At 38.3% G+C, this 14,728-nt stretch overlaps 1 protein-coding gene across 5 annotated transcripts in view; it reads right to left on the bottom strand.

The window, feature by feature from the left end:
• PHKA1 (phosphorylase kinase regulatory subunit alpha 1) overlaps positions 1 to 6,616 on the bottom strand; it is a 158,884-nt gene extending 152,268 nt beyond the window's left edge. For 4 of the 5 annotated variants that reach the window (XM_066356844.1, XM_066356845.1, XM_066356847.1 and 1 more), the window contains exons 1-2: positions 6,168 to 6,616; positions 5,348 to 5,506 (exon numbers count right to left, since the gene is read on the bottom strand). In XM_066356844.1, coding sequence (XP_066212941.1) covers positions 5,348 to 5,506; positions 6,168 to 6,245 — 237 coding nt within the window. In that variant the 5' untranslated portion in view covers positions 6,246 to 6,616. The remainder of the gene's footprint in view (positions 1 to 5,347; positions 5,507 to 6,167) is intronic. The other variant, XM_066356846.1, reaches the window with a different exon arrangement.
• Between the last annotated feature and the right edge of the window lie 8,112 nt (positions 6,617 to 14,728).

The following is a 14,728-nucleotide window of genomic DNA, read 5'->3' as shown; positions in this document are numbered from 1 at the left end:
TTTACATGTCACCACGTGCTCACAGGTTCATACCACATCCTTTCAACTCACTTTACCATCTAGGCCTGCTACTCGCACCTACATTTTCTTTAAATCAAACAGAAAACCTGGGGAATCATGGGCCCAGTGGAGGATTCCTGATTGCCATCCATTTTTGTCCTCCTGAAATGTCCATTGTCAGCTGTTTCTATCCTCAAATTCCAACTTAAAAGTTGGATAGGATAAAGTTAATAGGAATCATGGGAAGGTAGAAATAAGGAGAGGTATCTATACTTTGTATTCCCCCCAAACTGGTCATATTCTGATTCAGGTGCAGTAGATGGCATTAATTATACATGTTTATTTATATGTCAGCGCTTCTAATCACACCTATACTTTTTGATCTATGTATTTGGTGAATTGGTTATGTAAAGATATATAACTATGTACAACCATAGTTATGTTAAGTAATAGTATCTTTCTCTCCAGGCATATGTACAAACAGAATTTACTGATCATCTAAGATATTCAAACTACTCTACCAGACTTAGTGGATCATAATGACAAGGCAGACAGGACATTTTAAAAAATATATACTACACATTTCTATCTAATAATTCCTAGTTATCCTTTAAAATCCAATTCCTCTGTGAATCTTTCTTTGCCTTGTAGATGGGAATTGGACACTCCCATCTCTGTGTTTCCACAGAAATTTGTACTTATCTTCTCTACATAGAGTAATGCTTTGTAACTATTTATCTGTTTCTTCCCCCATCAAACTATGAACTCCTTAATAAAAAGAGGCGGAGACCACATTCAGAAATATACCTTTAAGTCAACAGACTAAGCAGGTTGTATTTCAAATATATATATAAGGTGGGGCAAAAGTACATTTGCAGTTATATGTGAAACAGTTTATTCTTGTATTATTTGTTAATTATTATATTATTTTCCATAAAACAACTGTAAAACTACTTTTTCCCCACTCTCTGTGTGTGTGTATAATTATGCTTACAAGTAACTCTCATATGGTTTGCCAAATAAATCATGTGCACAAGCACATGCTTAAAGAGAGGAAAGATGCAAATATGAAAAAATCTTAATACCTAGTGAGTGTACATAAAGAGTATATGCAAATATGTTTATTTTACTCTTGCTACAATCCTTCTGTAAATTTAAATTTTTCAAACATAAAAATTTTGAGTTAAATAGGAAAATTTTGTCTCATTTTATTTGATACCCATTACAGGGCCAAACACATAACAATTGCACAAAAGCTGCTAAATGAAAAATGAAAAAAAAAAAAAAAAAGCGCACAGCATAAGTATTCTAGAAATGCCAAGAAAGTAGTCCCGGGAAAGAAATTATTACTAAGTGGTCTATCAGTATAAAAGTGCCAAAAAAATGTCAGATTGGTGCTGGCTTTGAAAGGAGGGTATTAGCCCAGATTAGTAGGGAACATGCATCTGAATAGAAGAAGAAGTTCATAAAAAGATTTGGAGGTAGGAATATCTGTGGCTTCCATGGAGGAAAAATTTTAAAAAGACTCAATTTGAGGTCTTACTTAGACCAAGGTTGTAGTCATACCACTAAATTCCAGCCTGCTTTGATCTTTTCTCTTATAAATTAGGGAAAATAATACATAACTTACAGGGTGTTGTGAGAATAAAATAGTAGTAATTATGGGGGAAGTTTGTAGTACAATGAAAAGTATTTATAGAATGCAGGGTATTTTTTATTAAGGAACTGTTAGAGGAATAAAGAGACCGATTTGGCTGGAACTAGGAGTATAATGCAGGGTACCAATAGGAGCAAACCCTACAGAACCTTGCCTATAAATCCAAAACATTTTACCTGTTGTGAAATGAGAGCCACAGAAAGGTTGTTGAGTATGGAAATGGTATAATTTAAATATGGTTTCCACAACAGTGTTAAAAGTAATCAAGGTTTAGACTAGAGTTAAGGCATAAGGGACAAGAAAGGAGGGAATGGATTCAAGGAAAATTATAAGAATCAATGGACTTCAGTTTGCATGTATTAAAAGGCAAAAGAAACAAGTCAAAAATCACCCTAAAAACAGACAGCAAGTTTCAAACACTGTTTTATAGAACACTAGTTTAGGAAATTCTGAAAAGGCTATAAAATTCACCCCCATCTTGGACTCAAAGTGCACTTTAATACACCAAAGGTTTTGAGAAATTGTGGAGTAAAGAAACCTGCTGCTTCACATAGCCCCAAACTTAATTGACCTAGTATTCCATGGAACACACTATGGGAAATGCTCTAAGTAACACTGCCCAAGTGACAAGCACACTGAAGATACCAATAAGAGAAAAAGGAATGTTTAGTGAGTTGCTGTTGTCCTGTTTGCTTTCAGTAGGGAAGTGGCATTATAGACATAATGAGTTTGAGGAGCTATACAATATGAAGGGGCAACTGATCAGAAGACAAATGAAAATCAGAGTTTGACAATGAAGTGAGGTCAGAGTTAAAGATGAAATTTTGGAAGTTATTCTCATAAAAGTAACAGTTAGTTCATGGCAAAAGATGAGAGACTACACAAGGAGAATAAAACTGAGGCAGAAGGAGAACTGAAGGCAGCTAAAGAGAATCTCTGTGTGACTTTATTTTTATGGGTGCTAGTCAATATCTATGTGGCTAAGAGAAAAGGGCATTTGAAAAACACATATGTGTGTAATTCTATTCTCAATCTAGGATAGGATAGTCACCTAAACCTTTGTACCCTTTTCATCTAGAATTTCCTTTAGTTCTGACAGATTTCAAAGTGAAACCAAGGTGAGAGTTGGAAGAAAGGATAGAAATGATTAACAATCAATTGTTTGGGAAAACCCACATTAATGGAGAAATCTGTTTTAAATTGACAGTAGATAGGAGTTTAAACTATAGATTTAACATATGCTCATTTATTGTCCATAGATCACTGGTTATTATCCCTAGGTATACTTTGGAATAACCTGAGTAGTTTATCTAAAATAGTCATGTTTCCGGAGCTCCACTTTAAAAGATTTATCTGAATTGGTCTTGGGTGGGCTTCAGCAAGGATTTTTTTCCTTCTTCTTTTTCCAAGTGAGAGGAAGGGAGATAGAGAGACGAACAACCGCATGTGTCCCGACCTGGATCCAACCACTCTGGGGCTGATGCTCTGCCCATCTGGGACCATGCTCGTAACTGAACTATTTTTAGCACCTGAGGTGGAGACTCCACAGACTCAGCACTCGGGTAATGCGCTCAAACCAATCCAATTGAGCCATGGCTGTGGGAGAAGAAGAGAGAGAGAGAGAGAGAGAGAAGGGGGAGGGGGAAGGGGAGGGGTGGAGAAGCAGATGGTTGCTTTTCCTGTGTGTTCTGACTGGGAATTGAACCCAGGGCATCCTCATGCCGGGCCGACGCTCTACCACTGAGCCAACTGGCCAGGGCAGTAAGGATATTTCTTAAAAAGCTTACCAATTGATTCCATTGTACAGCCAGAGGTTAAAATTACTCATGTAGATTAGGGACAAATTACAGCTTACTGTCTATTTTTGTAAATAATGTCTGTTGGAACATAACCATGTTCATTCATTTATGTATTATCTCTGGCTGCTTTTGTGAATTAATGGAAATACTGAGTAGTTGGGCAGACACCACATGTGACCCACAATGATGAAAAATATTTACTATCTAGCCCTTTATAGAAATGATTTTGTGGTTCCTAGTATGAATTAACACTTAAGAAAAAAATTAAAAATTTTGAGTTCCCAGAGAAGTTTCTTTTTTGAAGATGTGTCCTTTTGCCACAATGTTTTTGAGACATTCTAAAGTTATCATTGAGGTGATATGAAAAATATTTTGGGGTTATGTAAAAATTATTATATAATCTTCATTATAAAAATTTTTATTACATAAAAAGCATTTATATTTTAGAATAAACAATTAAATGTTTCCCTAAATTTTTCCCCTTCTTTTGTTAAATTGTTTCTATCTGGAGTACGTAATAAAAAATGTCAACTTTGCAAAATGATTGATCAACAAAGCTACATCAGATTTCTTATAATAGTATTGAAAAAAAATTGGTCAAACTGTACCAAGTGTGGAATCTTGGGTGTTATTCCATTGATATTAATTTCTGGAAAAACAGAACAGACAAAATACTGAGATCAAAGTAGCAAAATATTAGAGTAGGAAGTACAATTGTTTGAGGGTAACTGACACAAAATGGTAGACCTTCACAACGACACACAAGTAGACTGTTTATTTGTTGATTTTTATACAAATGGGTCGTGAAGGGGAAGAGTAATATTATAGGTAACTTTTTAAATACTCCTGTAAATTTTCCACCTTCATACACTGGTTATGTGTTATTTATATAAGTCATAAAATTTTACATCTGTGCTTCTCAGGCAGAGGAAAAACTCCAACAAAGTTTTTTTCTGGTGGGCCTAAGCACCTCTCAATAATGGCCTAAAAGAATAATGAAGGCCTTCTATTGCAGAGGGCAACATAATGGAACTCCCCTATTGCCAAGGACTGCAACCCACTGCATGTTGCTGCCCTTAAAATAACCAAATCTCAATATTCTAATTTATAGAGGAATACTGGAGCTCAGATTGCCTAAGTCTGAGGGACACCACTTGAGAAAATGGCTGGTGTAGAGAGAATCTTACTCACTACGGGAAAGAATTCACATACACCTTACAACTGACATCAGAGTATCTCAATACTAAGAGTCCCATTAGCCCAGAATATTGTTTTCTTGGTCATTCAAAAGGACAAAGCACCCTGTGTTTAAACAGTATTATAAAGGATGCTTCTTTACAGAGGGGAAGGGCCTTAAAAGTAAGCTTAAAGTTGACTCTAACCTTCCTTTGGCGGTGAAGCAGTGGGAATAGGCTCCAAAACAGCGGCCATTGGTATAAAAATCAACAAATAAACAGTCTACTTGTGTGTCATTGTGAAGGTCTGCCATTTTGTGTCAGTTACCCTCAAACAAATACCACTATCGTTTTCAAAAATGAAGCAAAATGGTATATACTTGCCACCAAGCATTCTTCTTAATGAGAATGAATATGCTGGAGCATGCAAACTACATTGAGTTAGAAAGAGGACTATGCATTTTGGCAAAGATATCAGGGTAATATTTTCTACTGTATCAGAAAAGACTGTGCTCTTTCCCTGAATCAGCAAGTTTCAAGCTTCCACTGCAATAGCATTCAGTACAATGCAGGAAAGATTTTTGGAATATAATTTTAGAAAAGAGAAAAAAAAAGGAGGAAGTTCTCTTAACTCCTGTGGACTGGGCTACATGTTTCCTTCAATCTCCCCCCACACACACACACACACACACTGATCTCTTTCTATTTTTGAGTACCTGCTCCAGTTCATAGGCTTTTGCTTTATCCTCATCCCGGTCTGCATTCTTCCGATAGGCCAGGCCCAAACCCCACACAGCCAAGATGCTGTACACATTATCCCGGACCCAGGCATCTTTCTGATCATAGCTGGCTGGAAGCAAGCCAGTCACTGGATTCTTCAAGGCCAAGAAAAAAAAGGACAAGTAGGTAACCATAGGGTATTAACATTAGGAACCAATCTATCAAATGGGATACTTAGGGAGTTGCTCTTAAATCTACTTCCCCTTTCCTGAGTATTATAACTGCCTCTTCTTCTGACTGAGTGTAAGCAAATGCTATCTTGAATAAGGAGGAGGAGCTGTCTAAACTTACAAGTCAAATGTGGGTATTACTAAAAGAAAGGCAGTGTTTTTAAGTCTGCAGTTCAAATGAGCTACCAATGATAAACTAGCATAAAGAAGCATTAAAAATATAATTAACAGTATATAAAAGGTACCTCAGATCTTCATAATAGCCTCCTCTTAAGATTGCTAAACATTCCCTTGTTTTCTTTGGCAAGAGGGGAAGGAGATGAAGGTTGGATTGACAACCAACCTGGGGCTGGTTGTCAATAAAGAAACTTCAACACATCTTTTAACTCTGTCCGCTGGAACCCACTTGTGGCTCCAGGGCAGGGGCTCAGAAGCATGACTCAGGGCCTGTGATAAGGGTGTCTGACTCCCAGCTAGGGGGCAAGAGAAACTGCTACACACACAAACAGCACGTTCACCCAAGAGTCTCCGTGCAGACTATCATACTGCAGACATCTTCGGTGATTACAGGCGACACTTAACTTACCTGATGGCACAGGATAGTCTGATGCACCAGCTTAGCATACCCGTCCAGCCTGACTCCTGAGTTACTCCGGCTCCTCATCGCGTCACTTTTCCAATCACCTCAAAGAAACGGCCCGGGTGTCGCAGAGACCTTCGGTCCTCCAAGGAAAGAAGCTACACTCAGCTGTACCCTAGCTGTGGGAAGCCTGAATGCCAGGCCACGGCAGAGCACTCCAGCTCAGGTCTGGGGCCAGCTAGGCCAATGTCGCCTCTGGAGCCTACCACACGCCTGTGCGCCCAGGCTCGGCGTTCTGGGGCCCGAGCCCACCCTAACACCCGTCCGGCCTCAGCGAGGGGCTCCTGCAGCCTCTGCTCAATTCCGGGAGACCGCCGCGGCCCTCAGCCCCCCCTCGCAGCCCTCGGGCAGCTAGTCATCCGCCGTCGTGCAGCCTCCACCTTGCGGAAAGCGCCCAGAACAGGAGGCGGGGCGAGCGCCCGGGTCCTGGCAGCTGCATGCTGTTCCCCAGCGACTTGTGGCACCAGCCTGGCCCGTGTAGATGCCCCCGCCCGCCTCGGGGCAGAGAATGTATCACCATAGGCAGTGTGCTTTCAGAGGTTTATTTTGTACGCCTCAAATGGATATTTCCGCTTTCCACACTCGCTGTACCGTCAGGATCTTGAAGAGGCTGGGTGTTTGTTTGTTTGTTTGTTTGTTTGTTTGTTTGTTTGTTTCTTCTGCTGAACAAATTTTAAGAACCCAAACCTAAAAAAGAAAGGGTCATGCTTGAGTTCAATGCCTAATGAATTGGAATTTCCAGAATGGTAATTTCCGGGTCTTTATGGTATTTTATACTTTTGACTATAAGCTCAGATTAAGCTCTTCACTACAACCCATATCAAACACGAAAGAACTCCCTCAGGTTTTATTTCCTTAGAAACTGGTGAATCGGCGGGTTTGGAAAGATCAGCGCAGGAGTGAGCTTTGAGTAAGCCAGTGACTCTGCGGGAACCTCCGCAGGGATGGGGTGGGGAGCGCTGCCTTAGATCTGCCTTGGCCAGCGAGGACCTAAAAGAGGTTTTGTAACTGATTTAGAAGGCTCCCTCGTGCGCACATAAATCACAAAGCCAAGGCAACAAAACCTCAGCTGAAAATAAAGGGAAGAAAGGGAGGCTACAAAAGCAGCTTGCAGGTAACGCTGATCACTCCGCACCACTCCCAATGTCATGAGCGCCCCCGCACCCACCCCGGCTTTTGCCTCCTCCGTTTACAGCAACAAACCTCCATCTCTTCATTTACCCTCATCGGAAGACCCTGTGGGCCATTGGAGGCTCAGGTTAAGTACCACCTGCTCTCTGAATACTGGGGTTAAAAGAATTAGACTTTTCAAGTCTCAACTATGACCTTCTGTGATTCTGAGCTTTCCCTAGTGAGGAGCCCTAAGGAGCCACTGCGCCACCTCACCCGCAGGTGTTGTAAAGTACCAAAAGCTACAGAATCGATATTAATATTTTAAGAGGTTTAAAGAACATTTTATTAATTTGGGTTAAGGTGTGCAGAGAAATTTTGTGAATAATCTCTGTACTGTGTGATTGGCATAAAACCAGGATGGCCCTTGGCATTGTATTGTAAATGCAAAGGGAAGGAAAACATGGATTCCCTGACATTCCTCAACACCTGTGGGGAAAGGGGTGAATGGCTAGCCAGGTGCAGAAAGAGAAAAGCCAAAATAAACCTTTTCTTATAATAATGAGCTATTTGCGGGCATTTGTCCCCATGGAAACTACCTCTCCCATATGAATGCATATAGTTAATGTGTGTGACTCTGGACAAAGAGATGGCGGATGAACATTAGAAAATATAGGAATGTCTCTTAATATCTAAAGAGACATCTTTCTATCATTGTGTTGACTTGTAAATTTTGTTTTCTCCAAAATGATGTATGGCTTGCAAAGTGAACATGGTCCTATCATGTTAAAGGGCATATGACTATAACCAATAGTGGTAAAGGGCACCTAATTACAATTTTTTCCTTCTATACTTTCCGCTTGCAAAACTATAAAAACTAAGTAGAACAAAGGGCCGGCGCGCTCTCCCTCAGATTTCTGCCGGAGTTGCCGCTGCTTGGCCAAGCTAGACAATAAAGCTTTGGTGTGTAACCGACGAATTTTGTTCGTGTCTTCAATGTTTCGAGTCCCTCTGCATTAGGCTTAACACCTAGCCACCTAACTCTCTCAGGCCAGCCACAGTGATTTCTCATTTTTGTTTATTTTTTTATTTCTCTAAATTTAGCCTGTCTTTCTAAAATTAATCCGTTCCAACCCCACCCTCACTGACTCCCAAGTTAGCAGAAACGAAGCCACCTCGGAGGTGACCAGCAAATATTTGGTAATATTGATGATGAAGACAGAGGGAATGTTCAATGATACGGTGATGCACTTAGAATTCTCAAGCAGATAGTTTCCATTATAGTCATTAGCTATGCAAATACTGTGACAAGCACATAACGAGACACTTCAAGGCCCAAGTGCACAGGGGGGGAAAAAGTCTTTTCCATGGAAAATAGTTTGTTTTGGAGGAAAGAACATTTCCCCAACTTGCTCTGCCCGTGCTCCCTGAAATTTTCCACTCACCCTGTAGCCTCAGAATCCCTTTCTCTATCCTTGTCTGCTGCAAGTTACTGCCCTCTCTTTTTCTTTACCTCACCATTTAAAAATGTTTTTAAAATAATAAAGTAATATATATGGTCACTAAAGAAAACTTGGAAAGTATAGAAAAGTAAAACAAATCACTCATAATTCCTCACACACATAACCACCACTTAATATTTTAGTGTTCTTTTTTTCTAGTCCTTTTATTCCTCTGCACAGACTGTGACCCCAAACTTATTTAGAAATAAGAATTGGGAATGTCAAAGGTTCAGTGTCACAAAGAAAGCTAACTGGCTGGCTATCAGGAGCCCTTGCTGGATGGCATTACCTTGGTCTTTTTCATCTTAGTCCAAGGTGGGCCTTCAGTCGTGTAGACTCAGAAACAATCTTTTTAGGGTCCCAGAACTGGTTAAACTCAGGAGACTGACTCATGCTGATTATTACATAATAATCTGATATGTGAAAACCAGGATGCTGGTTGATAATGAGAAATACAACTGTGACAATTTATGTTAGCCAGACCATCACATCCCTCACTTTATTTTTTTTATTTATTCATTTTTAGAGAGGACAGAGAGAAAGAGAGAGACAGAGAGGGAGAGAGAGGAGAGAGAGACAGAGAGAGAGGAGGGAGGAGCAGGAAGCATCAACTCCCATATGTGCCTTGACCAGGCAAGCCCAGGGTTTCGAACCGGCAACCTCAGCATTTCCAGGTCAATGCTTTATCCACTGCGCCACCACAGGTCAGGCACATCCCTCACTTTAATAATATATAAGCCTCATTCTTTGCCAACTGCTATTTTCTTTTACACAATAACTATATGAAGTAAATACTATCATTAACCCCATTTTAGAGATGGAGAAACTAAAGCAAATGAGGATTAAGTAACTAACAACTCTGTTTTGTCCATGTTGACTTCACTAACTCTCCCTTTTATACACTTCCATGACTCACTGACACATTCTTTCTTTAGATATGTCAATATTATCGACTAAGTCCTTGATGGTGAACTTTTTTATAAAATCTGCCCACTTTTGTAGAACTGGTCAACCTGGTCCCTCCTGCCCACTAGTGGGCGTTCCAGCTTTCATGGTGGGCCAATCGCAGCACCGTTTGGTTGTTCTGCTACCGCCCACCATAAAAGCTGGACTTCCCACTAGTGGGCAGGAGGGACCAGGTTGACCAGCACTGGAAAAGTGGGCGGTTTTTATAAAAAGGTTCACCATCACGGAACTAAGTTATAGTCAAGTCTTACCAGTCCAGAAACCATTATGTTTCTTAAGGGTAATTTTTCTATTTGATTAATTGTACATTAATTTTATAGTTTAACTTAAATAAAATTTTATTTCTAAGTTCCTGGGAATATTTTATTATTGCTCCCTTGTATTACTTCAAGTTTTAATTACTAATTTTCAAAAATCCAAAAATTTTAAAGCTTTACAGGTTTTACATTTTATGTTTCTGTCTGAATTAAACTTTACTTTTTTAGTAAAAGTCCCACAATTTGCTTAGCTACTCTTGTATCATTAATTAGTAAAGTAGTTCCTGCTTATTCATGGGAGATGCATTCTAAGACCCCCAGTGGATGCATGAAACCACATATAGTACTGAACCCTAAATAGACTGGTTTTTTCTATACATACATACCTATGTTAAAATTTAATTTACAAATCAGGCACAGTAAGTGATTAACAACAGTAATTACTAATAAAATAGAACAAATATAACAATATACTGGTATAAAAGTTATATGAATGACTTTTAGGCCATTATTAAATAAAATAAGGGTTACTTGAATACAAGCACTGTGATACTGTGACAGTTGATCTGATAATTGAGATGGCTACTAACTGACTTACAGGTGAGTAGCATAAACAGCATGGATACACCGGACAAAGTGATGACTCAAGACATGGGAAGGAGAGAGCAGCACTGCCCAAGATTTCATCAGGGTACTCAGAATGGTTCACGATTTATACATATGAATTGTTTATTTCTGGAAATTTCCATTTAATATTTTTGGACTGTGGCTGACCATGGGAAACTGAAACCCTAGAAAAAGAAATTGAAGTAGGGGAGAGGGATTACTGTAATAAATCTTTTATTATTAATTTTATTGAAAAAGTAGTTCACACGCTATCTCCTTTTCATTATATCCCATCCACTCTTTTTAATTAAAAAAATATATAAGTAATATATGAACACATTCTTCATGAAAAAGTTAAAATGGTACCAATAAGGTTAAAATTACCTACATCTGCTACTCACAATCACAATCTCCTTTATCTCCTTTCCCCAAGATAGCCAATGTTATGGGATTGGTTTCTATCTTTCCACATTTTTTCTCATGGACATATATATACAAAGGGTCTTTGGGTTACGACAGTCTCTACATATGATGTTTCAAGTTTACAATGCTCATAAAAACTTTAAAAGATTAAGATGAGTATTTTGGCTGTTAATGGATGCTGTGCAATGCTATAGGCAGGTTTTAGAAGAGAAGAAGTCACCAACCTTCCAGACTAGCCTGGAACAATTCTTTAAGAAGGTAGAGAGGCCTGAAACAGATCCTGTACCCTCCCCATTGACATCAGCTGCTACTCAAGATGAAACACCTGTCAAACAGGTAGAATTATCTCTAGTGTCTCCTGCATGTTCCTTAGGCAATCCTGGTTCACCAGTATCTGCAGCACCTTCTGCAGGTTCCCCTGCCTCTCCAGCTTCCTCCTCCCCATAAGTCCCTCTCTCCCACCTTGCAATGCCTCTTCCAGTATGCAATCCAACCACAACAACAAAAGTAAGGAATTTTTTTTTACTCATTTCTTGTTTTTTTTTCTGTTACTATAGTATAGTGTACGGTACAGTATATTTATGTCTTTTTCCTTTTTCTGTGGCTTTGTTGTGTTTTTGTGTTCTAGATTATGATTTTACAACTGTAATAAGATGGATAGGTGAATTTAGGGTTTGTTTCAACTTACACCAAAATTTGAGTTACATCACTATTGTAGGAATAGAACTGTGTTGTAAGCCAAGGACCCCCTGTATATTCATAATGTATATAAAATATTGTTCTCTTTGTGTTATTTAAATATAAACAATATTATACTGTACTTATTGTTGTGTACATTGCCTTATTCACCCAAAATTATGTCATGGAAATCTAACCATGTTATTATATAGAGATCTACTTCATACACCATGGTCTATGTAGACATTCCTCTATTGATGAGCATTTAGTTTCCTAGCAGGTTAAAACTCTTGAAAACAGTACTTTAGTGATAAAAAAATATATATGTATATTGTGAATGTGTTTGGGTATTTTTGAAATAGGCATTTAAATTTTTAATACAAGCTTTTAAGTGATAAAGCTATTTAAATTATTTGCACCAACCAGTACTATATAGGAGATTTCATTTCACAAATCCTTACTAATGCCTGTTATTGAACTTTAATTTTGAGCAAGCTGATGGGTACAAAATGATATATTACTTTGTTTCATTTATCTAAATTCTGTCAATGGGTATCTTTTCATGTTATATTTTATTATATTATGTTTATTTTATTTTATTTCTTCAAGTTAATAACTGTTCATGTACTTAGTTATTTCTCTATTAGGCCTTTTTCTTACTGATTTATAGAAATTTTTAAAAATTCTATATTCTGGATTTAACTTTTTAAAAGAGAAATCTAAAAGGGAAATTGCATCTTTTCCCATAAGTGCAATACGTCATCTGTATATTGCATCATGTACCACCACCCAAAGTCAAATATCCTTTCCCTCTGGTATCCACCATACTGTTATCTGTGTCTATGAGTTATTGTTTGGTTTTCTGGTTTCTTCATTTGTTGCTTTCAGTTTTATATCCTACATATAAGTGAAATCATAAGGCTTTTGACTTTTTCTGTCTAACTTATTTCACTTAATAAGACATTCTCAGTATCCATCCATGTTGTTGCAAATGGCAGTATTTCATCATTTCTTATGGCTGAATAGTGGATTATATAAAATGGATTCATTGTATATAAGTACTATATCTTCTTTATCCAGTCATCTATTGAGAAACACTTCAGTTGTTTCCCTGTCTTGGCCATTGTGATTAGTGCTGCAATGAACATAAAGTTTCATATACCTTTGTGAATAAATGTTTTCAAATATTTTGGGTAGACACCCAGAAGAGAAATTGCTGGGTCACATGGTAACTGAATTCTTAATTTTTTAGGAATGTCCATACTGTTTTCCATAATGGCTGTACTAGTTTATATTTCCAGCAGCAGTGAATGAGGGTTCCTTTTTCTTTACAAGCTCTCCAACTGGTCTTCTGCCCATTTTTCATTGTATTTTTTAAATGTTGAGTTCTTTGTATCTTTTTGTTTGTTTGTTTGTTTGTTTGTTTGTTTGTTTTGACAGGGAAGGAGAAAGTGTCAGAGAGAGGGACAGGTAGGGACAGACAGGAAAAAAAGGGGGATGAGAAGCATCAATTCTTCGTTGCAGCTCCTTAATTGTTCAATGATTGCTTTCTTATATGTGCCTTAACCGAGGGGCTACAGCAGAGCAAGTGACCCCTTGCTCAAGCCAGCAGCCTTGGGCTCAAGCCAGCGACATTTGGGCTCAAGCCAGTGAAAATGGGGTCATATCTATGATCCCCCACTCAAGCCAGTAAGACTCCACTCAAGACGGATGATCCCGCGCTGAAGCCGGCAACCTCCGGGTTTAGAACCTGAGTCCTCCACATCCCAGATTGAAGCTCTTTGTATATTTGGAATAGTAACCTCTCGTTGGAGCTTTTGTTTGCAAATATCTTCTCCCTTTCGGTTGATTGTCTTTTTGGTTTGTTGGTGGTTTCTTTGCTGTGCAAAATATTTTTAGTTTAATATAGTCCCATTCATTTATTTTTGCCTTATCTTCTCTTGCCTTTGAGGTCAAAGTCATAAATTATTCTATATGGTCAACATCCATGAGGTTAGCACCTATGTTTTTTTCTACATAGTTTATTGTTTCAAGCCTTATATTTAGATCTTTAAGACATTTTGAGGTAATTTTGGTATATGGGGACAAACACTTATCTATACTGCTCACAAAAATTAGTGGGTATTTTCTGAGAGCAGTATAGTTTCATTCTTTTGCATGTTGCTTTCCAATTTTCTCACTACCATTTATTTAAGAGGCTTTCTTTCCTTCATTGTATGTTTTTGGCTCTTTTGTTGAAAAGTATACGTCTATATACATGTGGGCTCTCAATTCTGTTTCATTGGTCTGTGTATCTCCTTTTCTGCCAATACCATGAGTTCTGATTTCTGTCGCTTTATAATATAAGTTGAATTCAGCGACTCTGATACCTCTGGCTTTGCTCAGGATTGCATTGGTTTTGAGGGTCTTTTATGTTTCCATACAAATATAATGATTTTTTTCTTCTATTTCTGTAAATTTTACATTGGGATTTTGATGGAGATTGCATTAAATCAGTACAGTGCTTTAGGTAATATGACCAATTTAGCTATGTTGATTCTTCCAATGCATGAAAACAGGATATCTTTCCATTGCTTAGTGTCTTCTTCAACCTCTCTTTAAAATGCTTTATACTTTTCAGTGTACAGGATTTTCACATCTTTTATTAAGTGTATTCTTAGTTATTTAATTTTTTTTCCAACTGCAAAAAGAATTTTTTCATTTTTTTCTGGAATTTTATTGTTAGTATATAGGGAAGAAATGATATTTTGTACATTTATTTTGTTTCTTTAATTTTTTTTTTGTTTTTTTCTGAAGTTGGAAACGGGGAGGCAGTCAAACAGACTCCCGCATGTGCCTGACTGGGATCGACTGGGCACGCCCGCCAGGGGGCGATGCTCTGCCCATATGGGGCGTTGCTCTGTTGCAATCAGAGCCATTCTAGCACCTTAGGCAGAGGCCATAGAGCTATCCCCAGCACCAGGCC

The sequence above is a fragment of the Saccopteryx leptura genome, chromosome X (genome assembly GCF_036850995.1).
Source record: "Saccopteryx leptura isolate mSacLep1 chromosome X, mSacLep1_pri_phased_curated, whole genome shotgun sequence".
NCBI classification, from domain to species: domain Eukaryota; kingdom Metazoa; phylum Chordata; class Mammalia; order Chiroptera; family Emballonuridae; genus Saccopteryx; species Saccopteryx leptura.
This window is presented reverse-complemented; position numbering and strand designations above follow the sequence as displayed.